The sequence below is a fragment of the Natator depressus genome, chromosome 1 (assembly GCF_965152275.1).
Source record: "Natator depressus isolate rNatDep1 chromosome 1, rNatDep2.hap1, whole genome shotgun sequence".
NCBI lineage: Eukaryota > Metazoa > Chordata > Testudines > Cheloniidae > Natator > Natator depressus.
In genome coordinates this window covers 228790276-228818116 of record NC_134234.1, presented here as the reverse complement: position 1 = coordinate 228818116, position 27841 = coordinate 228790276, and the positions used below count along the sequence as shown (strand labels likewise).

Here is a 27841-nt window from a genome sequence, read left to right as displayed (position 1 = left end):
AACTCCACTAGTAACCTCCCTCCAGCCTGACAGTTCTCCTTTCATTATGACCCGTTGTAGTCACCTCTTTAACCAGCTCCTTATCCATCTTTCAGTTCTCCTATTAATCCCCATCTTCTCCAATGTAACTATTAATTTCCCATGTGGAACTGTATCTGAAATCCAGGTAGATTAGATTTACTGCATTTCCTTTGTCTAAAAAATCAGTTATCTTCTCAATTAAGGAGATCAAGTTGGTCTGGCACGATTTACCTTTTGTAAAACCATGTTGTATTTTATCCCAATTACCATTCACCTATATGTCCTTAACTACTTTCTCTTTCAAAATTTGTTCCAGGACTTTGCATACAATTGAGGTCAAACTAACAGGACTGTAGTTTCTTAAAAGTAGGAACTGTATTAGCAATTCTCCAGTCATGGATACGACCCCTGAGTTTACAGATTCATTCAAAATCCTTGCTATTGGACTTGCAATTTCATGTGCCAGTTCCTTCAGTATTCTTGGATGGAGGTTATCTGGGCCACCTGATTTAGTCCCATTAAGCTGTGTCTGTTTCCATGTCTGTTTGGTCTCTTTGCTGAGTCTGCCATCAATGATGCAAGGTAACAGTGGGTTTTATGATGTGGATGCTTCTGCAGTAGGAACTGAACAGTGATCACCAAATTGCTTCATGAAATGAGTAGGGCTAGAATTTTCAAAGTATCCTAAGAGTTAAGCACCCACATTCCACTGCATTCAATTTCAAAAGGGAAGAGGTGGGGTCTGAAGCCCACTCTAGGAGCAATCAGTTGGAAACCACTACCTATTTAAGCAACTGAACTAGTGCCAAAAGATTCTGCAACGAGTTACCAATCCCTTGAGAGATCCAATCAATGTATTAGGGCCTTTTTATTTTATTTCTCATTTTTATTTTAGGAATTACTTTCTGCCCGTTTCTCAAAATGTTGAGTGTTCTGTTTGTAAATACTTGCCAAGTACTATATGGCAGGCAAAAAACTTGCATGAAACCTTAAACTTTATTACTTTAGAGTAAACTGATGTAGCTGAGGGAAAAGAGGAGAGCGAGTAAAGAGACACTGGTAAAAATTAAAATCATATTTTTAAAGAACTGTTAGTAAAGCTGCAGGTTATTAAAACCATATGAATTTTTAAAATGGGGTTTACTCTACCTTATTTCTGCTAGGTTTTTTAATTTTTATTTTGTATGTGTATGAAATTTTCTCATCTTGAACAGGAATTAGCGGTTTCATTTTCTTGTTCTTGAGACCTACCACAGTGCTGCTGTGCTAGGGTTTCCAGCCCTAAAAGAGAATGCAGAAATGCCCTCAAAATGAGTTCATTTAAAATAAAAATTACATCTCATTCCATGTTACAAAACCTAACTTGGTTTAAAATGTTTGACTTTGAAGTAGGCCTCCCCCAGCCCCATAAATTATTGTTTGTAATATAACTTGTCAATGCCTTACACTAAAAGGCAGCATTATTTTCTTTTCCAGCTGATTACTAGAAGTCAGCCTCGTCGTCTTTGGTGTAGCTGTAAACATGACTTGACATCCTGATGACTACATTCATGGCTCTTGGATGATCTGGTGCACCATGGAGCTCAAAGTATGGGTAGATGGAGTCCAGAGAATCGTTTGTGGGGTCACTGAAGTCACAACTTGCCAGGAGGTGGTGATAGCCCTGGCTCAGGCTATAGGTATGCAAAAGGATTATTTGGATTGGTGGGAATGAATTGGTGTGATGTATTTTATTAAACCAGATGGAAGATAGCCTAGTCTCCTGAGGGTTGTAATACCCTAGTTTAATTTTGGTTGTTGGGTTTAGTGTGGGGGTGGTGTTGGTGGCCTGTGATATACAGAAGATCAGACTGGATGATCTGCTGGTCCCTTTCTAGACTTAAACTTTGAGTATCCCTCTTCTAAGGCCCTTTGGGTTTGGCTAAAATATATAGCTATGGTGAATCATTTGAAATTTGCAAAAAGGAAATGTATGCACATATCTGCAAACTTTTTAGTTCTGCATAAAGTTACTCTCCAGCTAATAACATGCTGCTCTTTAAAAACGGCAAAGAGTCCTGTGACACGTTATAGACTAACAGACATATTGGAGCATAAGCTTTCGTGGCTTATGCTCCAATACGTCTGTTAGTCCATAAGGTGCCACAGGACTCTTTGCCGTTTTTACAGATCCAGACTAACACGGCTACCCCTCTGCTGCTGCTCTTCGTTTTAGTTTGTAAATACAGCCCACATATTTTCTTTAATAGACTTTAAGGACTAAACTGTCAGTGCTGGTTGCGAAGTACCAAGGAAAAACTGAGCTAGCATAAAATAACTAGATGTCTGTTTTACAAGCTGGTGATATTCATTGAAATTATATACAATGCAAGTATTCCTAGCTGCCCATCAACAGAGTGTAGTCTCTTCAGTTCTTCTCTTCTTAATGTTACCCTTTCATTAGCATTGTGTGGTGGTAGGTGTGTCTTGAATATCTGCTTAAGTGTGTTTAGTGTTCTGGTTGCTATTTGCTAAAACAGTTTGTGTAGACATCATTCACTTGAGTGCTTGCAGGGTATGTCTATCCTGGACACTAAGCCCAGGCTCGGACTTAGGTTTTAGCCCCTCCTTCCATCTACACACACATCAGTCTGACCCAGGTCAGCAAGCACTCAGGATCCAGGTCCTAGGGGCTGGGTCAGAGCCTGAGTCCTATTGTGACTCAGGTCCAAGCGCTATCATTTTGCAGCGTGGCCACAGATCTGGCCACAGACCCAAGTCAGAATGTCTGCATAGTGCAGCATGGATGAGTTAGCTGGGCTGTGAGACCAGAGTCCAGCTATTGTAAGCCCAGGTTTACAGTGCTCTGTTGACACTCAAGCACGGACTTAGAAACACCGAGTCCACAAGCCTGAGTCCCACAGACCCAGGCTTAATTTGCAGTGCAGACATACCCACAGTGGCCAACTATCAGTGTTGCCAGACTCTGTTCTCAAATTTTGTAGGGTTTTAAAAAAATAGTTACAAAGTCTTGGAGCCCACTCAAGCAACAAAAACCCATGCCATGGAGAACCTCTGCTGACACCACCTTAGCAGAACAATGGTGGGCTGAGAGCAGCAAAGGTCCTCTGCCCCCCACACAGAGTCCACTATTGGGGGTTTTGGCCAGAGACCCCCCCCCAAAACCAGCAGCTTTGAATTCACAACCCTTTGGGATGAATAGAGCAGTTCACACCTCTCAAAGCTATGGCTTCTCTGCAAAGTCCAGCAAACACTGGTGCATCAATTACACTTGGGTCGTGTTTTCTTGTAACAGTGAGAGCTAGATATATACTTTGACTCTAGGAGCTGGGGCACAAGCACATTCCTGTAACACCTATCCCCTAATCTGGCCCTCTTGGCCAGAGACCCACCTCTAGAGCTTTTTTCAGCTCTCACTATATTTCCCCCACCAACCAACCCTTTCTCTCATGATCCAACATCTTCCCTATGCTTCTAGAGCCTACTGAAGGACATCAAGCCTGTTTGATGATAATGGTTTGGTGTGTCACCCACACGCAGCACAATTTGCATTCTGCATGTACATCTTTGAAGTGAAGTCACTTATGTACTAAACTTGTATGGCTTATGCATTCGAGCCATCAAGCCAGGCATTTTAGACGAGGCTATCAGGTACCAAAATGGAAGGGGCTATTAACCCTTTAGGAGAACAGTGTATCACTGTCTGCCTCCCCTAGGCCTTCTGTAAAGCCTGCCATGAATTTTGAGATAGATTGTGCATTCTACTGGATAAAATGACATCTTTATTTTTTTTAAACTCGCACAACAAGGGGAATAATCATCTCTGCCAGCAGCAAGTTAAGCACTCCCTTATGTGCATTCATACAAATTGATTTGTCCATCCATGCAGCTTGTCAGGTGGCTTAGTCATCGGTAGCATCTGTCAGAGGGGCTTAAAAAAATTATAGCCACTTATAAGCCGTCAGTGCCTTAGGAAAGCCCTCATCTGGCATTTTGCGGTAGATATGAGCCAGTTGCTATTGGCCTCCACCTTGGCTGGTTCTGATCTTAAATTTTTAATGGTGCAGAGTCTGTGTCCTAAGTAAGTCACACTGGCCATGCCAAGCTAATAAACATCTGTCTCAGAGGCTGCTATTGGCATGTTTCCAAAGCTTTGCAGATACTTTGTTTTTCCATTTCTAATTGTACACGAGTATGTGATTGTCTTAAATTAAAAACCATTCCAAAGCTGCACAGACCTATTAACCTGTTTATTGACCAACCTGGAATGTAGCAGGTACATCATTCATGCCAAAACAACACCAGGAGCTCTTGCAACCATCAGACTGATTTTCAGTAGGATCGTCTGATGAAAGCACTGGCCAGTGGTAACTGCCATTACCCCCTTAAAGTCATTCATAGCTCACGAATGGTCTCAAATACAATACAGCTGCCTCTTTCCTCACAGTGCTGAAGAAATAATTTTACAACAGGTTTTTAAAAGGGCACTTGGGGAGGTCAGAAAGAGGCCACTCTGCTTTTGATTCTGCACTTTGTTTCTGTTCTTCACTACGTCACTCATTCTTCCCTTTCTCCTCCCTCCTTTTTTTTGGCTTGTGCTTTTGTACTTACTTACTCAACTTTTTCCCCTCTTTGTCTCTTGCTCTGGAACTGCCAGTCTCACCTCTGGGTAGCAGGATCTGACATGCTTGCTTCTTCTCACACAAGCAGCATCCCTCCAGCTCAGTCTCTGTCTGGCACTTTTCCACCTGTATCTCTTTCCACTCCAGTCGAATGGCTGCACTTCCTTTGTACACGAATGACTCCTGCTGTTTTGGCTCACCCAATAAGTGGTTCTCCGATTCCTGGACTGACTTTCTGTCCCAAACTCTTATTGTGTGTTAAGCACCATTTGTTGATTTCTCCATTCCTTGCTGTGCTGAGTGGACTTCTACCAATCTCTTATTGGCCAAACAACCAACAATGACAGGCAGAAACACCATCTCTCCCTGAACCCACAGAAGTTTTACAAGATTTTTTATTTTACCTAAATTTTACCTAAATTTCACTGGTGTCTAAACTGCTTCTCTTCATTGTTTTAATCAGTTTCATATCAACATCTTCCCCATGATGGTGCTCATTTGTTGCTGCAAACAGAGAAGCCTAAGCAGTAATATTTTGACACCAGAACTAACTCAGGCAGTCATCACTCACTCTAGGGACCCTAACCTTAAACCCTAACCCTGATGCTTGCCTTCATCACCTCTCCCCTTGACAGTGGCCAGTTGGTGCTGCAGGTCTTTAAAAGTTATCACATTACAGGCAAAGAAATGCCATCAATCTGAGTGTTAGGCCTCACTTCACTCGACCAGTAAAGACTGGTGAAAACCTCCTCATCTCAGTAAGGAATGGAAAAATCACCAGAAGTTGCTTACCCCTCAGTAAGGGTTTTGGATGGGAAAGTGCCAGATAGAGACTGAGGTGGAGGAATGCTATTTGAACACCATTCAAAACAATGGACCGATGATAGTTTATATCAGGTGAGGACCTGCTCCCTGGCTACTTGGGGCCTGATCCTGTGGCAATTAGTAAGAGTTCTGCCACTCACATACTTTGATGCAGGATAAGGCTTTTAACTTGTGCCTTACAAGTGTGTGGCCCTTTCTGTTGGCCCTTCCATGGAAAGCGCATTTCTATCTTGTGTCCATCGAGATTGCATTTCTGATGGATGTAACTGCTCAGATATGTTGTGGAAAACAGCAGACTTTTCATGTAGAATCCCATTTATTCCCCCTCTATATGTAGGTATAAATAGAAAACGATACTGCTCAAAGTTTTTACTCAAAGTAGATTTCAGTTTCCATCTCACGTGGAAGTCAGTTTTTTTTGTTTTTTTTACATCTGGAGTTCTCCTTGGCCTTTAAAGAAACATGAAAAGTGCACAAATTTTGAACTAAATAGCAACGCTGATTTGAAAAAAAACCTTCAGGGAGATCATTATGCCTGAAGGAATACCACTTTTTCAGATAATACATTTTCCTATAGCTGTGTCTTGAAAGGAGCTGGAAATGATTTAGCTGGAGGAGATGAGCTACACTCTCTTTAGTAAAGAAGTAGAACTACCAAGTTGTGTGTGTGTGTGTGTGTGCCTCTACTGAAAAAGCTTCCCACTGGAATACTGAGGAACAATTATGTTACACTGTACAGGTTTCATCTAGTACTGTATGATTGTTACAAGGTGAGGAAAACTTAACCATGCTGGATGAGTCAGAGAAACACAATTTCCATAAAGAGAGAAAGGTTGGGGTTTTTTTTTCTCCAAAAGGTAAAATTAAAAACAAGCAGCTTACAGCTTAAATGGAAAAGTAGGAAGTCTCACTATGAAAAGGAACTTTTGCCAGGAGATGTGAGCTGCTTTTTCCATTGTACTCATCATTGTCTAGTTTTATTATTAATAATAATAATTATAATTAATAAAAAAATGTCCTGCTAGTTTTCTGCTTCTTACCAGGACTAGTACTTCCAATGTTGTTCTGCGAGGGGTCTTATGAACATTTCACCAGTGCAGCTTCTGATAAAGAGAATCTTCTTTTAATTCCCCTTTTTTTAATGTTGAAAAGTACAAGCTAAGTTTTTTAAAAAGGAACTTAGAGGTGAAAACATGTCTGTAATATTTGTATTACAGCAGTGTTTCGAATCCCCAGACAGATCAGGACCCCATTGTACTAAGTACTATCCAGTCACAGACCCCAGTCCTTCATTGTGGTACAAGTGAGCACAGTTGTCCACCCATCCAGATCGCATTGCAAGTTTGGGGCTGTAGAATAAAAATGATCCCTATCTCAAAGAACACAGTGTGACCTTCCTCGCTGATTAGAATGGGAAGCCTTAGGTGGATACTAGTAATCTTTCTTTAGTGTTTTTCCATTCAAAACTCCTCTCCCTACCCTGCTAAAATATGACCTATCCTCCAGAGGAAGAACAATGAATATTACTGTCATCAGTACACTTGTCCTGTTTTTCAGTAGTGATTTCCTCTGACTCCTACCCCCTATAACCACCCATTGCATTTGCTATGATTTCCATCCCCTCCAGGGAATAAATGGGTCCTTAATAGTCAAAACAATAATGTATGTTTGTTTCATGGAAACAGAATATTTCAGTCTCCAGAAGGTTAAGTTTGAATTTCTAACCAAAGCCCTTTTATGTTTTTTCTTCTATCCTAGCCACAGTTTCCTGTGGAAAATAATTAAAATGACAGAATTGCTTTAAATAGGGATGTTTTTAGCTGTAGCGGAATATCAGCAAAACATGGGCCCATTGAACAAGAAACACAGCTGTCTCCTCAAAAAAAAAAAAAAATGCAGTCCATCAAAGCAATATTTTATTGGCTTCCTGGAGTGTATTTGTTTCTTTGTGAAAGAGAGATGGACTCATGAAGAAAGAGCAAAGATTTGTTAAAGTTGTTCCAAATCTGCATTACAGCATTTTATGGCTTAGCTGGGATTAGATCTGGGAAATCACATAAATGCTACCTTTTTTGGCAAGTAATTTCCATTGAAGAAAACACCAGAGTTGGCTGTGGAACACACCTGTTGTAAAAGCTCCAAGATGAAACTGAGTTGCACCAAATCGACAGTGGATTAGAAAAAAGGAGCACATTATTGCTTGAGTTTGGGTTTAAAAAAAAAATCAAAGTGCAAACTCAGGTTTGTTATTACAGAAACACTGAAGTAATCATGTAGTATAAAGTAGTACAGCTTAAAACTTGCATATGTTACTTCTAGAGAGAACAGGTGGGTGAAGTGATATCTTTTTATTGGAGTAACTTCTGTTGGTGAAAGACAAACTTTCAAGTTACATAGAGCTCTTCAGGTCTTTTATAGCTCAAAAGCTTGTCTCTTGCACTAACAGAAGTTGGTCCAATAAAAGATATCACCTCACCCACCTTGTGTCAGTAATACCCTGGGACCGACACGGCTACAAAAACACTGCAAATTAAATATGTAACTTATGACATTCTTTGCAGTTTCTAAAGACAGAGTTGTTAATAGAATGGACGTATAAGATAGCAGTGAGATGGGATGACCCCACAACTTTGTGTTTTAGAATCTGGGATATTGACTTGCTCAAATAAGTTTTCTGACTTTTTTTCCACAGACCTAATAACACTGTCATCACATAAAATAAATTGTTTTTTGCTGCTCCTGTTAATAAGGTGGAGTGTCTTGTCTAGTGGTAGAGAATGCAAGTGTGAGCCAAACTTGTTTTATCATCAAATCTGCCATGACTTGCTCTCTGATCTTGGGCAAGCTGCTTACTCAAACATCTTCTGCCTGGCTTTACCCATCTGTAAAATTGTTATATCATGTGTAAGGCTTAATGTTTGTGTGGCACTTTGAGATGCTCAGATGGAAGGCAATAGAGGAGTGCAAAGTATTTTATAGTAAAATAATAGCTTGCCTGAATATAGGGGTATTACCTTGCGCTCACACTTTCCTATTGAAGGAGGTCATCATAAGCTCAGGGCTTGTCTACATGGCAAGTTACCATGTAGCAAGGTGGGGTGTGAATCTACAGCACATCAGCTTGCTGTACAGGATTATCCTGTATGGACACTGCTACAGTCCACTGAAAGTCCCAGAGTGCATCTTGGTGTACAGTAGCGTTCTAGGACTTCTGCTGTGCTGTAGCAGTGTCCACATGGGACATTACTGTGCAGCAAAGTGGTGCACTGTACATTCACACCTTGGCTTGCCGCACTGTAACTTGACATGTAGATAAGCCCTAGTCACGTAAATACTTTTGCCCATGAATAACTTTACTCACTTTTACCCATTGAATTTAATAGGACTGTTTACATCAGTATAGTTGAGCGTCTGTGTTTGGTTTTTATAAGACTAGGATCTAAATCTGATTTCCATTACTTTCTGAGATCATGGGAGCACATAGTAATTTAAACTCTCTAGTCTTTACTTTTACTTTTTTTATTCTTTTAATCATTCTTGGCATTTAATGGAAAATGAGTTCTCAGGTAACCAGAATCATGCCTTTAAATTGCTATGGATTTAAATTGCTTAAGCCTCTGTCACTTAGTGGATCAAATGTCAGCTTCATAGTTCAAAGGTATTGAGTTCAAACCTTAAATTTTTATTAAAATTACTCGCAATTATTTTTCCATCAATGCCATTAGAGCTTTAGCATTACTACTTTTGCTAAATCAAACAAAATCTAACCTAAAATGTTTCACACCTTTAAAAAAAAAAAGTTGATTAAAAGTACAGTTCAGCCAGTGTAATCTCTCTCTAAAAACAGCCATGTTAGAAAACAGCCTTTTAAATTGTCATGATATATAAGACAGAGTTAAATTTCTCTCTCTTCCATCTCTTTCTTGGGGTTAGAATGCCACATGTGAGAGATCCAAACAGATAGTAAAGGGACCAGATTAGTCCTATTTGTGTCTTACATTAGATAAACAAATGGCTCTCTTTTCTAGCTGTTTTTATAGCGGTCACATCTTGACTAGCAATTGCCAGATTGGACCAGAGCCAAGGTCCATCGAGTCCACTGTTTTTGTCTTTGACTATGGCCAGTGCCACATGTCAGAACGAAGTGGAAGAACCGTGGTGGTAGACACCTTAACCTATGGAATAACCTGACAACCGGGAAAACTTCCTCTAATCCCCAGCAGTTAGAATTTGGTTTAAGTCCTGAAGTATGAGAGTTTATATTCCTTCCAAACTCTTGGTGGCTATTAATCCTGACTGTTGTAACTCTGGATATTGTTGTTATCTTTTTGAATCCTAATAAGTGTTATATTATGCCAGTGAGTTCCAAAAGCTGAGTGTATATTGCAAGGGAGAAGTACTACTTTTGTGAGTTAAAAATTTGCTGTTTTTTATTCCAGGGAATGTCCCCTTGTCCTTCTGTATGATGAGAGAAGGTGAACAGAAGAACCTGCTCTACCTTCTCTATACTATTCATGGTTTGGGCCTCACAGAATGAATCTCTTCATTTCTAACTGGGACGCTCTGGGATTTTCATTTGTTCTTCTGCCCCATGTCACTGTCTCTCTTTGCCCAACCCATTGGTGTGTCATTCTTACCCTGGATCCTTTAGGTCCTGCTGTTTTTGTTTTTGTTTTGTTTTCTTCTCTCCTTGCTTTACCCTACCACCAAAAACCCACCTTATTGATTGCACCTCTCCCTCTTTCTATATAATTTGTCCTGCTTCTCAGGGTTTTTTCTCCTTCTTTCCCTTCTCTCATTCCTTGTTCATATTACCATCTCTTCTTGATCCTTCTTGTCTTGTGCTGGTTGGCTTATGAAGACTGGGGATGGTGAAGTCACTGATTTTCTTTTCCGAAAGTCTCACATTCTTTCTCTCGATTCCTTCACTTACCTTTCTGTCTTTTTGTCCTCCGCTGCAGTGAGGGCCCCTACTAATCCCAAGATCTACCAATGAAAACTGTTGTGTCAGGATCAAGAGAAGAGCCAATATCTTGGCATGTTAGGAATCCAGACTGAGGCACAAGCACAGTGCTCTTCTTCACACCTCACATTTCATAGTACAAGAGTAGATGTTGCTTCTGCAATGGGAGGTGCAGTGGGAGGGAGAGAAGTCTGGCTTGATCTGGTACACAAGCACAGCAAGGCTATTAAAGGGACATTATTATTTGTATTACCATAGTGTCTAGGAGCTCTAGTTACGGAGCAGGACCCCGCTGTGTATAAACAGAGCAAAAAGATGATTTCTGAGGTCTTACGAAGAAGGCAGGAGCACAGGTGACTAAATGTCCTTGTATTTAGTTCAAATTTGGACCATCCCATTGAAATCATATTCTGTGCTTTCATTATCATTGCTACTGATACTGTTTATTATTTGTATTGTGGTAATAACTAGAGGCCCTAGCCCAATTGCACTGAGCAGACATATAACAAATACAGATGGTCTCTGCCCAAAAGAGCTCAGGGTGTGTGTATCACACATTGAGCGGTGCAATTGTGAAAATGTGTTGTTTGATTTTAAATGCAGTATTGGTGGTCAGTTGTATTACAGACCCAGCAAAGGTATTTCATGGGAGTGGAAATGGTACCACTTTTACTTTGAACTTCCACTGGTTTTTAACTAACAGAAATAATCCTGTGTGGGATGATTGTAACCGAAGTGCTAAACTTAAACAGAGGGTTTAAAATGATCACTGTTAAATAGGACCAGAAGCCTGCTCATTTTTAATTATAAACTATATAGTCATGAAGTATGATCTACAAATCCACATTTTTCAGGTTAGTTTAAAAAAGACCTTAATTCCACAGTAACTATATTTCATTAGTTTAATCATAGTTCCATGTAACTGTGTCTCTCTTATACCCTAAAACTAAGGTCAATGCCAGACCAGCAGTAGAGTGGCCTGCCATGCAAGGTGCTGGTGTTTACGTCCTGACCCTCCAGTGTAGCAGTGGCTGGCACAGCTCACTTGTTAAAGCTAACTCTGGCTGTCTGAAAAAGGGATGTCTATGAGCTGTAGAAGGAGCTGGGGCCAAACCTCTATACATGATCTTGCCAATTTAAAAAAAAATACAAACTCATACTTTCAGTCAATGGAAGTAATTTTATATTAAAACTGCAAAGTACAGTCCTTATTACACTGTGTACTTCTGATGGAAGTGTAACAATATTAGGCTACTAGTGGAAAAATTGTTGGCTTATGTAGGGGACCTGCATTTATCACTAGCTTCTCCTGAATTGCTGCTTGTCTGAAGGGAAATTGTGTAGTACAGGACTTCTGACTCCTTTTCTATCAATAATGAACTTACTATATCATTTGTCCCTCGATAGACAAATCATTTTCATTGGCACATTGACCCAGCAGACACGTACAAAAATAAGACTATTCTAAGATGCTACCCATGTACCTTAGTGAGTAGAGAAAAATGTGTAATTGTATTGTTTGGGATGTAGTAAGCAGGCATTGTAAATAAAGATTGTATCATGATAAATATGCACAAGGGGTCAGTGTTAAAATTGTGCATGCAACCTTAGCTTTTGACATTTTATGCCTTTTGATGCTTAACTGTACAACTTTAATGTTCTCTCAACATCATTTTTTGTACGGATTTGTGTGATTAGATATCTAAACTGCACAATTCAGAAAGAAACACTATGTCTTACTGAGTCACGAGTTGCTGGCATGGAACATATGCTGCAAGAAACAGAACACAGTGAATTTTTCTTTAACCTGAGAACCGCTGGTCTTTATTAGGAATCAAAGCAGCTTGTCTTTCTTTGCTAATGCTGGCAGATTACAAACAACAATTTAGCTTTAAAGGTTTCTGATTCTGAAACGTTCTGAGGTTTGTTTTGAATGAACTTTGGTTGCATTTTTACTTGTGAATTAGCATTCTCATAACTAGAGTTTGAGGTTTGTTTACAGCAAAGAGGATTAATCTATACCATAAGTGGCCTGGAGAACAAACCAAAAAATATTTACCTGGGATAAAAGGTTATTTTGTTTTAGGGCGGCACTGGATTCAAAGCATGGTTGTTGCACTATATAAAATCACTAACTCTGCAATCTGGGCCACAGTTTTTTGGGTTGAGTTGGGACCATTAAGTTTATTGTTTTAAGATTGTATGTTGACCTTGAACCATAACCCAAGATACGAACAGCTATGTTTTTGTCCAGCACCTCAGTAAATATCCTTCTTGCATTTTCTTTTGAGAGTGCCATGTTTATCCCCTTATTTTATCTTGTTCTCATGTTGCTTTACAGTAGTGCATTTAGTAGCAAACTGAATGGAAACTGCATGCCAAGCACTCACCCAGTGGGCTGCTGTTTAGATTTACAAGGTTTATTTGAACCTGGCTCTTTGACACAAAATAACATTCGTAGCATTACTGTGACTGTAAGATAAAAGAGCTATGAGCGTTTAGGATTAACAATGTAGAGTGCAAAGCTACAACCTTTGCTCTGAGATCCTGGAACATGTTTTTCCTCTCCTGGATTTGTAGTGTTTAATTTGCCGTGGTGAACTGCATTAGGCTTGATTTACCAATAGTGACATGGATGCTTAGTACAAACTCTTAAGATACTGCATGTTAAATGTAGAATATTTTGGGTTGGCAAATCTACAGCTGTGTCTCTTGGCACATTGGCTCTTTTTCAACTACTTTATTCCAATAAACATTAAAACTGATTCCAAGAATTTCAGCCAAGTAGATTGGTACACTGATAGAATTTCCTCCAGTGCTTATCTTGAGTCACTATAAAGAGGTTTTTAGTTTTGAATTTGGCCTGCGGTTTCCATTTTTACTTGCCTCATTTTGTCTATCTCTTTCATGGGGGTGGGAACAGTGGGTAGTCTTTACTTACATACCCTCTCCCCTCTGAGGAAATGTATTGAGACCTATTCTTCCCTTCCCTCTTGCTAACTGGCTAAATATTATTAATATGACTATATGCAATGTTGTTGTAGCCATGTCAGACCCAGGGTATTAGGGAGACAAATTGAATGAGGGAATATCTTTTATTGGACCAACTTCTGTTGGTGAGAGAGACCAGCTTTTGAGGTTACACAGAGCTCTTCTTTGGGTCTGGGCTACCTTAAGAAGAGCTCTGTGTAGGATCAAAAGCTTCTCTCTCACCAACAGATGGTGATCCAATAACTGATCTTACATCCACCTTGTCTTGTTAATATGACTAGTCAGCTCTAGTTTTCTCTCTTCTAGTCAATCCCTCTCAAGCTAATGTTTAGTTCCTGGGCATAGTGAAGTGGGAGCTCCCAAAGTGATACAGAAGTAATAATTTCGGACGCTTTATCTATATGCTGTAAAACATGATTTCCAAGGATGATCTGACGATATCAGATGATACCAACTAGTTGACCTACAACAGCACTCTGTGTGTGTGCGTCCTAAAAATTCTATCTGAGGGTGCTGTCTTGAGAAAATGTAATTGCAAGCCAGAGGCAACTCTACACAAGATTAAAATACCTTTTGATGTTTGGAAAGGAGTAGTGGTTTGGGGAATGGTTATCTTTGCTTTGGATCTCCCCAGATGGCTCTCTCATGGACTTCTTCTGATATAACCTTAACTCCCCATCAGTCTCTTAAATAAGGGTATGTCTATACAGCCCCATGGCAACGAGCCTCTGAATCAAGGTAGACAGGCTCGGACTAGCTCTCTAAAAATCTGTGTAGACAGTGCTTTGAAGTTGTAGCTTGGGTTGGAACTCAGGTTCTGAAGCCTCCTGGGCTGGGAGGCTCACCCCCACAGGCTGTGTAGACATACCCTTAGTGTGTACAAAGCTGAAAAAGGGAAGAAATTCTATCCCATAGACATCCATTGTTCACATTTACCTGGGATAAGGAACAATTACAATTGCTTCGAAAAAGGAGAAATTTTAAAAAGACTTGCATTTCAGGCACTTATTAAGTGATGAAATCCAGCACTGCCTGGCTCATTCTGATTTCCCCTGAAGAATGTATTTGAGAGGTTGTATTAAGAGAGCATGTGATTACATTTTTCTGATAACTAATAGTTATGGAGCTTTGTCACAAACTATTGCACAGCATGCTTTGAAAGCAGTTAGACTCTTTCCCAGTTCTTTTTTTTAAATATAATGCTACTTTTTTTAATATAATATTTTGTAGCCATGTTACACTGTTCACTCAAATTTAGCTTGTGATCCACTCTGACCCCCAGATCCCTTTCCATAGTACTCCTTTACTTTTCAATAAATCAGTCTTCACAAGGTAGGGGGAGTTCAGTTTTATTTTTCCCTACCTGTGAAGACTGATTTATTTTAAAATAACAATAGTGTTTAAAAAATAATGCGGCGCGGGAGTGGGGAGAAGGAGACTAACATGTTGGCTTCATATGCAGTATTATAGATCGGCTTGGAAGGATTAAATTTGTATTGGTAAATGTCGGTTTCACCACACACACCCACCCACCCACCCACCAACTGATGGGGGGAAAAATTTCTGTAGAGCTAATTGAAATTTAAGGATAAGCAGTATTTTTCCTACTTTGCCTGAGAAAATATTTGAGTCTGATTTAAGGATATTTACTTTATATGTTTTGACATGTGATGTTGACAGTTTGTGTTTGGTTATAAAGCTTTAACTTTTTGAATCTCAATATCTAAATAATTGGCTGATCTCCTACCTATTTTCTAGCCCCTTCCATAATTTCATGCAACTGTGAACATTTTAATCAATAAAAATGGGGAAATGATTACAAATAAATATGAATATCCATTGAATTTATAAAAAATAAAAATCTAATTCTGTTGGATCTAATTATAGAGGAATGCAAGGAGGAGATGACCCTGGGTCATGAATAAATATGTAAGGGATAATTTGGTGGCAGCAAAAACATAATTTATTTTCTCTATTGAAAATATAACCACATTACATCGTAAAGCCAGCTGCTTGGATAGAGGTCAGAGATCGTCACAGTAATCGTAAAAGGATTCAACATATCGGAGCATTTTTCTGAATCCTCTGAAGCCCAAAAAAAGATCTGATTGGTCGCTGCTATGTAAATTTTCTGAGCCACGTATCCGCAATCACCAAGTTTGGCATCCTCTAGTGGTGTCTCTTTAGCCTCGTCTACTGTATTGAAGTCTGGACATGGTTGTCAGCAATCACGTTAATTAACACAATGCTGATCATGGCCTAGACTAGAATAATGCTGTGTCAGCATCGTCTTGGTTAACTAGGGATTTAATTGTGGGTTATGGTCTTTATAACAGTGGCCACTAACTGATGACTTTTTGTCCAGGTGAGAACACAGAATTTAATTTTGCAAATTATATAGGTGGAGATAGAAAATATCCTTAGAAACTTTTCTAGTCTCTGATTTGTCATTTTCTAATAATAAACTCTCATCTTTTCCCATTGCTAGAATTCAGAGTTAATTGGGTCACTGTTATAATGTAGACTAGGTGGCTTGCTATATTGAAATGCAAAGTGAAAATATGATTTCTTGTCCTACAGCTTCCATGAGGTATTATGTTTCAAATCACAAATTCAAAGGAAACCCAGTACTAATTTGTTCATTTACTCTTGTATGCTAACAGAACTTGTCTTAGCACAATTCATGACTAAAAAGAGTCGGGGCACCCACTGTATTACTTTGCGCAAAATTTTTCAAAATAGATGTTATTGCCTTCACTTAAAACCTGTTCTAGTATAGTAGATTACTGTCTTCATCTGTGTTGGAAAGCACTTTGCTCCTTATGGGTGCAATTGCAATCTAAATAATAATAGATTAATGCTGTGTAGACTAATAATTTTTAAAGCATTGTATTGGAAGTACATACAAAAAAAATCTATGCTAATCCTGTTGTAATTTAGAGTTGTACATCTACCTCCCATATACCACTTCTTAAACGTACTCTCGAAAATCAGTGGGAGACTAATGCTCTGACATGGAACTTGGGATATTGAGTTTGATCCAGGAACTACTGGATGAGATTCTATCATGTGTGGTGTTCAGGAAATCAGACTAGATTATCGTAATGGTTCCTCCTAGCCTTAAAATGTATGATTGGATTATCTAGACTATGCAGCACTCTTATAACTTGTCAGTATATATCCTTAGCCAATAGTTCCCTCTGTTGGACTGTTTTAGGTATTACACATGCAATTTTCACCTTTCTCATTATTCTTTCTCCCCTAGGTCGTACTGGAAGATACACATTGATAGAAAAATGGAGAGATACAGAGAGGCATTTGGCACCTCATGAAAATCCTATAATTTCATTGAACAAATGGGGACAGTATGCAAGTGATGTGCAGTTAATATTACGCCGCACAGGGCCATCTCTCAGCGAGAGGCCGACTTCAGACAGTGTTGCTCGAATACCTGAAAGAACTTTGTACCGACAAAGCTTACCTCCATTAGCCAAGCTAAGGCCTCAGAATGACAAATTAATAAAAAGGAGAGAGCCAAAAAGGAAATCTTTGACCTTCACTGGGGGTGCAAAAGGGTTAATGGACATTTTTGGGAAAGGTAAAGAATCTGAGTTCAAGCAAAAGGTGCTCAACTATAAAACAACAGCTGAAGAGTTGAAAAAACTGATCCACCTCCAGACTGAGAAGCTTCAGTCCATTGAGAAGCAGCTGGACTCAAACGAGGCTGAAATCAGGTACTGGGAACAGAAGTACAATTCCAGCCTGGAAGAGGAAATTATCAAACTCGAACAGAAAATCAAAAGAAATGAAGTAGAGATTGAAGAGGAAGAGTTCTGGGAAAATGAACTGCAGATTGAGCAAGAGAATGAGAAGCAGTTGAGGGAACAACTCCTGGAGATCAGGCAAAGAATCCTGGAGTGCGAGAGCAAGTTAAAAGACTATATGGCTCAAATCCACAGAATGGAGAGTGGCCTTGAAGCAGAGAAGTTGCACCGGGAAGTTCAGGAGTCGCAGGTGAATGAAGAAGAAGTCAAAGAGAAGATTGAAAAGATGAAAAGTGAAATTGATATTCAGGGCCAACAGAGTCTGAGGCTAGAAAATGGCATTAAAGCTGTAGAAAGGTCATTGGGCCAAGCCACCAAAAGATTACAGGTAAGAACATTTTTTTTCTGCCTGGGGAAAGATAGCAGGTTTAAGTTTTTAATTAGTCAAAGATCTGACAGAGCTGGTTAGAAAAACAGGGGAAATCTTCCATGATGATGTTTGTGAAAAACTTGTCTGTCTTTTCTCCATCAGAAATTTTCAGAATTTGCAATTTTTGGACCAGCCAGTCCTAATCCCATGACATAAGTGATTCTGTCTCATTCCCCTGCCCCTTAGTCTCTCAGGTTAGATGATAAAGATTTTTGTGTGCTTGCTCTTTAAATATTCAGAGGGACTCAATTACTTGAGGAATTAGTGCTGAATGCAACACAGAACATTTCACCTCTAGTTGCAGGTTCAGTGGCAGGCAGTAGGGTTGCCAGGTGTCCAATTTTCAACCAGAACACCCGGTTGAAAAGGGACCCTGTCTGCTCTGGTCAGCACTGCTGACCAGTCGGGACATTAAAAGTCTGGTTGGCACAGGGCTGGCAGGCTCCCTACCTGGCTTCATGCGGCTCTCCAGAAGTGGCGACATGTCCCTGCAGCCCCTAGGCAGAGGCGCTGCCAGGGGGGCTCCACGCCCTGCCCCTGCCCTGAGCGCTGGCTCCGCAGCTCCCATTGGCCGGGAACTGTGGCCAATGGGAGCTACGGGGGTGGCGCCTGCGGCAGAGGCAGCACCCAGAGCCATCTAGTGCTGCTCTCCAGAATCTTCCATGAGCATAGTATTTAGAAAAAAGATACAGATCCAAAAGTAGTATCAGAATGGGTGTGTTAAAGTAACTAATAGGTTATAAAACAATTGTTTGGAGACTAGCTCTTCCTTTTTCCTACCTGACTTGTTTGAGTTCAAGATTCTGTTTTCTGTCTACCTCAAGCAATTATAGAGCCCATGTCACCGGAGAATCAAGTCACTGTTTGTTTTTTATTTCCTGCAAAAGTTAATGGTGTCACTTGGACCTAAGTAGAGCATGAAATAATGAATATAAATGGAAATCCAGTTTGTAGCAAATAGTGGCAAGGGGGGATACAATGACACTGGGAAGCAAATTTCCCTATTCCTGGTATGTCTAATATCCCAGGCACCCTAGAATTAAGGCACTCAGTTTCAGTTGGTTTTAGCACTGTTATTTATTTTAATATCCTGTACTAAACTGCTGCTGCATTCCACGGTAGCTGAGTAGTGTGAAATGATTCTGCTGTCACTATGTAAAGGACTTGGGGATCCTTAGAATCACAGGTTCCAGTACCATATCAATTTAAGCTGTTTTTACTAAATAAAAATATGGTTAATATGGGCATCTGAAAAAAACACATGAAACTCTAAGCATATATGTTTAGCCACCCATCCCCAGCCTCTAGTGACATTACAAATTATCCTTTTAGTTACTGTGATGCCAGGAGAACCCCCTTTTCATTTATTTATTTTAGTTAAATAACAATGCTGATAACATCCACTGAGGCTCACTCAGTTCAGACTCCCATTCTCACATGCTCTGGCTGTCGCAAGCAAATTCCTAGTAGGCTAAATTTTCAGTGCTTGTTCTCAAACTAAAGATTTTTTTTTTCCAGAAAGTTTGAGCAAAATCAGTTCAGCTGTGTTTGAGTTATTGCAAGGGAGAGGGGGATATATGTTTCTCTATAATCTCAGATTGAAGTGTTAGTGCTTGCATAACTAACTGATTTGAAATTAGAAATTTTAAATGTGGCTTGTTTTTTATGGTCTTTGCTGAATAATAAGGAAGGGAAGAAAATTGGTTCAGTAGTTCTAAGGCTATGAACATGTAAAGTCAGCATTTTCATGTACGCATGTGAGAATTTCCTAATCACTCTTCTCCTTCTGTATTTTTAAGGACACCTTCAGTCAAGCATGTGCTGTGATTTAGCAATTTTCCTTTCTTTCCTTGCCATTGGCATTTTTAGAAAAGGAGAAGATTTAAAATGCAAAAAAAAAGCATTGATGCAACATTAGGTGTGAGACCTCAAGGGAAAAATTTCAAAAGCTCTTAAGTGATTTAGGAGCTTAATTCGATGGGACTTGGATACTTTTGAAAATTTTACCCTCCAGCACTCAAGTCAGGAAATTCCAAAGGCTGAGGTTATTCACACTGTTAGTATTGCTACTTACATGTTTTTAATGTCTTCTGATCCTCTTCCTTTTGTTCAATGAATGCCTCAGTGCATTACTGTTTTTGTGTATTTTATAGGATAGAGTAAACAAATACAGAGTTAACATGGGGGGGGGGGGGATATCCATTTTTGGAATTTCCTGACATTTGAGTGCATGATTTCGGAATGTAAGATATTAATGCAAGCTGAGACAAAATAGATTCTGAAGAATTTTGGCAAAAATCTGTGAGGACTTATTTTCTTAAAACCAGAGCAATCTCTGAAATGTACTTATTAGACACTGTACACACCCATAGCAAGAAGCAGTCCTTGCCCAGAAATGCTTACAGTTGAAATATGCAAGACAAAGGGTACAGAGAAAGGAAGTATCATCGCCAGTTTACGGATGGGAAACTCAGGCATGGAGGTATTAAGTGACTTGCCCAAATTATACAAGAAATCTGTGGCAGAACCACAAATTAGAGCCAGATTTTCAGGGTTCTGGCCAGTGCCTTAAACAAAAGGTTAGCCTCTGTAGCATTCAGGATATGGATTATCAGGGCCTCTTGCTGCTGTTGTGCTACGTTTCTGTTCAGGTGACTTGAGTAGTGTCTGAGAGAGGACAAGGAAGCAAATATAAAGATCTGATAACTGCTAACAAGTAGATAAGTCCACGTGACTCAGTATCATTTTACTTTTGTAAGTTATGCAGCAAACCATCTTTCAAAAAAAACAATATCTTAAAAACTAACTTTCTATTTACCCATCAAAGAAAAAAAATTACTTGCCCCAGAGACAAATGGATGGATAGAATTTTGAACGGCTGTTCCAGACTTACCCACCTCTAAACAGACTTATTTTCCCCCTTTCTGTTTAGGACAGAGAACAAGAACTGGAGCAGCTAACGAAGGAGCTAAGACAAGTAAATCTCCAACAATTTATCCAGCAAACAGGAACAAAGGTCACAGTGCTTCCAGCAGACCCTATTGAAGTGGAGGCTTCTCTCACACAGCTCGAAAGAGGTACAAAATTGAAAGTTTTGTAAGGGAAAAAAAAATACTCTTCTCTCTTCCTTTAATACTAATACAGTAAACATCAAATGAACTCTTTTTATATTGAGGGACTAGCAGATAATGATAACTAAGTAGCAAGAGCATGCTATGCAAGTTCTCTTTTTTCATACATTAAAAAATCACACACACACACACACACACACACACACACCCCCCTGAAATATACTCATGCAACTTATGGTTGTGCCAGTGGTGCAACCACTGTTGTACCTAGCAGGTAACTGAGCTTCTGCTGTGACAGCCCTGCAAGTCCTCCCTGGACCTTCATCTCAGCCCATACCTTCCACTTTTCAAAAATCTTCTGCAAACACTCCTTTTTCCAAGGCCTTTATTGTCAACCCTTGTGTAGAGCCCTTCTGCTAATGATGCCATGGTGTTTCTTTTAGGAGGGCAGGGAGTTGGTAGTTTGGGTGCATGTCTACATGCATCCTACTATATATGTGCACTGTCTGGGTGTGTGGGGGGGTTATATTTTCAAAGCCAACTAACAACTCACATTAAAATGAGTGGCAGTTGTGTGTCTAAATGTCAACCATTCTACAGTCACCTGCGTATCTATTCTATGTAAGGTTTCAGAGTAGGAGCCGTGTTAGTCTGTATCCGCAAAAAGAAAAGGAGGACTTGTGGCACCTTAGAGACTAACCAATTTATTTGAGCACAAGCTTTCGTGAGCTACAGCTCACTTCATTGGATGCATGCAGTGGAAAATACAGTGGGGAGATTTTATATACACAGAGAACATGAAACAATGGGTGTTACCATACATACTGTAACGAGAGTGATCACTTAAGGTGAGCTATTACCAGCAGGAGAGGAGGGGGCGGGGGAAAACCTTTTGTGGTGATAATCAAGGTGGGCCATTTCCAGCAGTTGACAAGAACGTCTGAGGAACAGTGGCGGTGGAGAATAAACATGGGGAAATAGTTTTACTTTGTGAAATGACACATCCACTCCCAGTCTTTATTCAAGCCTAATTTAATGGTGTCCAGTCTGCAAATTAATTCCATTTCAGCAGTCTCTTGTTGGAGTCTGTTTTTTGAAGTTTTTTTGTTGAATTGCCACTTTTAGGTCTGTAATTGAGTGACCAGAGAGATTGAAGTGTTCTCCGACTGATTTTGAATGTTATAATTCTTGACGTCTGATTTGTGTCCATTTATTCTTTTATGTAGAGACTGTCTGGTTTGTCCAACGTACATGGCAGAGGGGCATTGCTGGCACATGATGGCACATATCACATTGGTAGATGTGCAGGTGAACGAGCCCCCTGATGGCGTGGCTGATTCTATGTAAATGGCTATGGTTGTGCTGCACCCAAGTACACTGGTACACCAGGGAATAAGTGTGTTCTCTAAATGTTATGAATAATATTTAGTAATTATTAAGTAAATCAGACTAATTATCATCTTTTTTGTGTAGAGACAACATTTCAGTCTGGGTCCCTGAAACGCCCAGGTTCATCAAGGCAGCTCCCCAGTAATCTTCGAATTCTACAGAATCCACTGTCGTCTGGTTTTAACCCTGAGGGCATTTATGTATAACAATATATACCTCTTCTGGAGAGGACCTATGAAGGTACCATGGACAGTATAAGTTCCTTCCTTTTTGATTCTACCAATGATGAATGAAAGAAGCTTTTCTTCTTTAAGCCACCACATGTTGCGTTTCTTCATTCTACACACCACGTGGAGCCATACCCCCTGCACTGATGCAAAAGAACAAAGGAACTGTGTAGCTACCCAGCTGGCAATGCTGAAGTTACTGTCCAATAACTATTGATGCAAAAGCCTTCATTTGTATTACTGCTACTTCAGAAGCATTTAGAAAAGTATTATTCGATGTATAGGCATAAATAAAACACTGACTGAGCAGAGTGAAGGAACCTGTTTGCAACTGGTTTAAGGTTTAATTTATTCCATGCAATCCATGGTGGTGTGAATGTTGACCTTTACGGTGTTTATTTTATTATTTTAAACTTGTGACTAATTATAGAATATCGTATTTCTCAGTCTGACCAGATGACTTTTTTGTGTGTATAAATGTCCAGTGTTTCATCACATTAACAATTCACAAACACAGGAGTGTTGTGGGGGTGCTGTATCTTTAAAATAGTCTCGAACCACTGATTTTGTTTGTTACGTTGTGGATTATGATGCATCATCACATCCATTGCTACCTTTTTAGGCTTGAAAGGTGAGTTTGTGGGATTAGCTTCCTATTGATTCTGCCTTGAATGAATCATTAAAAGATATTATGGAATTTAAAGCTGGCTTGGTAAGGATATTTCCAGCATATGATTGAGGATGCACTAGTTAGACAGTATTTTATTATATAGAATGTATATTTGAGATATTGTGCCACACTGTGTATGCCTTTTGAGAAACAATATAAGGGGTCTTCATCATATGTCTTACTAAAAGGGGGTGTGAGGCTTCTCACTGTGTGGTTTTGACTTTTTTTTTCACCAGCAATGACAGTGTTCTTATTTTCCTGTAAATGTTGCTATTCTAAAAAAAAATAAAAAAAAAATCAACACACACACCATTTAGCAAAATGATATTTAAAAGAGCTGGGGTGATATCCTGGTCCCATTGAAATCAATAGCAAAATTCCCATTGACGTCATTGGGGCCAGGATTTCATTCCTGCTCCCCAAAATATTATGGAACATGTTTTTCCTTAGATATGCAAGATTATTTCTGTTCAGGGTTTTATAGAGCATGTATTTTACAAGTGAGAGGTAGAAGATAGACTTTCACAGATTCACTAGTAGACTTCCATTTATTTTTACAATATTTTGAGGTCACCTAGTACAACCAAAAATAAAACAAGGTTTAGATAAAGTGGCTCCCCAGCAGAATGTAAAAGTAAACACTTCCAAATAAAGTGCGGTTATGATGCTAGGCCCTGGTCCTGCACTCGGATCAATGCAGTGGACACAGTGCTGAGTCTGTGCAGAACACCATGGGCATCAGTGGAACTCCTTCTTGCCGACCTGGGGGGTCCACCTGCATGGATCGGATTACAGAATCTGGGCCTTATGTATTGCATTTGGACTGCCCATTATAACAGCACCAGATATTGCCATTGCATGCCTGCAGATCCCTTTGACTTCAGTGGGAGCCGTACCTGTGCATCCAGAGCAGAATTTAGCCCTTCGGGTCCCCAAAAATCAAAATCTAGAGGGAGAATCCTGATTCCATTGAAGTCAATGGCAGAACTTCTTTTGACTTTAGTAGGATCAGGATTTCATCCCTGGTGAGTAAAAACCCAAGCTTTAATAATTAAAGAATAATACTTTAGAAATCTTTTTATTTTTAAAATATACATGCTCCTGCTTGGATTTACTTGTGCCCAGATAAATACTAAATTAATTTTCCTATTTAAAAAAAGACCAGGAATTTCCACATCAAAACAGTAAATCAAAGTTTGAAGGATACAGCATGAGATGAAGGAATCACCATTAAATGGAATTTTTTTGCATTTCTCTTTTATTAATAGCATCAGAAATACTAAAAATGCTGCTGTATTTAGACTAACAGCAACTTCAAATGAGGCTGTGAAGAACAGACTCAGTTCAAAAATAGCCAGCATCCATGTCTCTTTTTACTTGTGAACAAACTGGTAAATGTGCTGCTCTGGCCTAAAAAAATCTTTGCCACGCTCAGTTTTTCATATCAGTTATTGATGATTCTGTGCTCATGTATGTTTGTGCTCATAACTTTTTCTTATATAAAAATGTATTTGTTAATATAAAACACACAAATAATTTGGAGATTATACTGTGTCCAAGGGGCATATATGCCTTACTTTCCAGGTCCAGTTTTGCCAAACAAATGGCCCAATCTGGTAGGATACTTAGTATCCTCAACTCCCTTTGAAGTCGACTGGAGTTCAGGCAGTCGGCACTTTGCAGTATCGGGCCCAAATTGCGTTGCATAGCAAAGAACCTATGTCACTTAATCACAAAGAAAAGTTTAATCAAATCTTTTCTGCATACTGATATAGAGGATTGTTAAAGCAGATAAATGTACTTATCCTGTTATGCAGTAAGGGTCTGAGCCAGCTCCCATTGATTTCCATGAGTGCTAAGATCATAAGAATGGTGTGTCTTATTGTGCTTTAAGTGGGTGGGTGAGAAAACTCAGGGTTTTGAATGGCTCAAGATATTTTTCCAGTAATAAAATTTGGAGCCTTTCCCCTTAATTTACTGGTTTAAATTTAGCATAGATGAGTGGTGACTGCTGTTTGGCAGAGAGGTCAAGCAGTAAGTGGGTTTGGAGACTAGCATCCCGTCTTCTGCTCTCCCCAGGTTAAAGCTGAAGAATATCATCAGGGCACCTGAGGAGCTTTCACTGCTTCTGCTCACCAGGAGGGTAAATAGAACAGTTGGTGCTCCAGAGCTGCTGTTAGTAAAACAATACATTCACTGAAATGTTTTTAAAAATTTGAGAAAATCCCTTTATTTTCCATCTTCTTGACGTGTTGAACTTTACACGGTCCTATGTTTGTGCCATGTCTGTAGATTAACTAAAAAAATGGCATGCCCTAGAGTTGTGTGTTTTTATTATATTATTCGATTCAATCGCAGCATCATAAAGAATTAAGAGTTTCACTCCATATCAACGTGTGACCCTTTTGAAATGTAGATTTTTTTTTTTATCATGCTTCCATTTTCAAAAGCGTTTTCAAACCTGGTCAAAGGGGCGTGAGTAGAACAAAAACAGCATGTACTTTAACAGGTGCCAGATTCTATACTGGCCAGCGTAATAAATATAGATTTTTGTTTTCATTAACTAGTTCAATATGCAACTATCTATTTTCCTCTAAGTGCACAGGACATTTATATGAAAGACTCCTGTTATTGCTAATGGAAATTAACTGTGTGAATCCCTCATGTTGTCACTCACAAGTGTAGGAAGGGAGATAAATGGAAAAATAGAGTAAGATTTAGGATAAAATTTTCAAAAAAAGTAAATCTCATTGAAAGATCATAATGGCTCCCATGTCACTCAAGCATTTTTGAAAATGATACCCATCTTCTGAAACTTGAAAGCGAACATTCCATCACTATCCTAGCTTACAGAATCTGCAAATATTACTTTTCTTTGTGATTAAGAGAAGACCTTTTAGAGAGAGGAAAACCTCTAATTGGGGCTATAACTGCCTTTAAAAAAAAAAAGCACACTATGTATTGCATTATGGTGAATTGGGATTATATGAGTGTGGGGAAAAAATTGATCCTGTGATTTTTAGTGAACTGAAGTATACAGTTTCCCAGTGTGCATTACTTAGAATGAATTGGGCCTTAATTATCTATGTAAATAGCAAAACTTTATTCATTTTTTTCCAGAAAATAATCTTTAATGGCCTGTACGGTATTAAAATAAGTGTCAAAGTGTTACTTTTATATTATGCCTCTTTTTTTTTTTTTTGGAACATTGAAACATGCATGTTTGTTTTATTTGCTACAGTATTTTAATGTTTTGGATGAAGGCCATCGGCTGTATGGAGATGACAAAACAATCATTCTATCTATTTATTCAGTATTGCTGCTTATCGTTTTCAAAATAAAGCTTTCAGTGCCAATACAGTGCCTGATTGAAAGCTGCAATAGCTCTCTTCAGGCACTTCTTTATGTTTGTAGAAACCAAAACAAGTGCAGGTTCTGCCCTAGTGTATAGAATGTTCAAACACAAGAAAGCTAATGGCAGTAACTGTGTGTGCATGTGTGTAGTATTTACGTAAACACACACACAGTACATGCACTTAAGTCCAGTTTAGTAATGCACTTAAGCATATGCTTAAATCCATCCCTGTTCAGCACATCGCTGAAGCAGATGCTAATTAGGGCTAGTCGTTAAACTGACAGTCATAAAGGGCATGATTCAAAATTCATTGAAATCAATGCGACTTAAGCACGTGCTTAAGCACACACACGCTTTGCTGAATTATAGCCTTAAAAAGTTCATTCTGGTTCGAGAGAGAACAGTTCTAGTGATGATTCCTCATTTTATGTATAGTTGGTATCTCTGAAACCTTTATTATTCCCACAAATAGAATGAATTTAAGTGTGTCCACTCTATAGAATACAGAGGAGGAAGATTTGAAGAATATGTTTACAACCCAGATGCAGCTTCGGTCTGAACATAATCACACAGTGATTAAGAGATTTGAGTTGCTGAAGCTTTAAACAGGAGAGGCAATGCTCATTAACTGTGAAGACAAAAATGACCATTTTTAGTACTGCTTTGCTTTAACTGCAAGATGGAAATCTGTATTATATGTAATTATATTAGTTTCTCTTTTGACTGTCATTTAAAAAGCTTATATTTTCTGATTATTTTCATGAATTGTTATTCAGTGCTATGAAGAAAAATATTGGATATTCTCCAGTACAATAAATCTCCCCTGAATCATTGGGTCTCTACAATCCGTGGTTTGTTGGCATGCATTGTACATCTCACATTAACACACTGCAGTTGTCACAGTTTTTGTGCATTGAAGAATATCTGGTATGAAAGGAAGACAGGACAGCATACCGCACATATATCTAAAAGGCTTTCAGAAATGTTTATTCTAAATTCATTAACTATGTCAACATAACTGAAGTTGTGTTGGACATAAGCTGAGCATCTGGGCTCTCTATTTATTCGCCTAAAGAGGGAATTTACCCCAAGGGGGGAGAGAGAAAAGGAGCAGACCACTGGTCTGAGTACAGTGAGGAGGCTTGTACCAGAAGGTGTATGCCTATCAGAACTCCAAGCGGGTAGACTAGACCTGTAATAGGAGGGGTGGAGCTTGTAGAAAGCTGGTGATGCATTCAAATTTAAGCCTATAGGGCAGCTAGGAGTCACTACAATTAAACCAGGTGGCTTTCCTGTGTTTTGCCATCAGGTTTTCCACACTGATACCATTATTATTAGGGGCCTACTAAATTCACGGTCCATTTTGGTCAATTTCACGGTCACAGGATTGTAAAAATTGTAAATTTCATGATTTCAGCTATTTAAATATGAAATTTCACGGTATTGTAATTGTAGGGGTCCTGACCCAAATGAGTTGTGGAGGGTTGCAAGGTTATTGTAGGGGCGGTTGTGG

At 39.2% G+C, this 27841-nt stretch overlaps 1 protein-coding gene across 2 annotated transcripts in view; it reads left to right on the top strand.

Annotated features, from left to right (window-relative positions):
* The window catches only part of RASSF8 (Ras association domain family member 8), a 126441-nt gene extending 99293 nt beyond the window's left edge, over positions 1 to 27148 (top strand). For both annotated transcript variants that reach the window (XM_074937295.1, XM_074937303.1), the window contains exons 2-5: positions 1498 to 1700; positions 16688 to 17574; positions 20549 to 20693; positions 22161 to 27148. In XM_074937295.1, coding sequence (XP_074793396.1) covers positions 1583 to 1700; positions 16688 to 17574; positions 20549 to 20693; positions 22161 to 22282 — 1272 coding nt within the window. In that variant the 5' untranslated portion in view covers positions 1498 to 1582 and the 3' untranslated portion in view covers positions 22283 to 27148. The remainder of the gene's footprint in view (positions 1 to 1497; positions 1701 to 16687; positions 17575 to 20548; positions 20694 to 22160) is intronic.
* Positions 27149 to 27841: the final 693 nt, after the last annotated feature.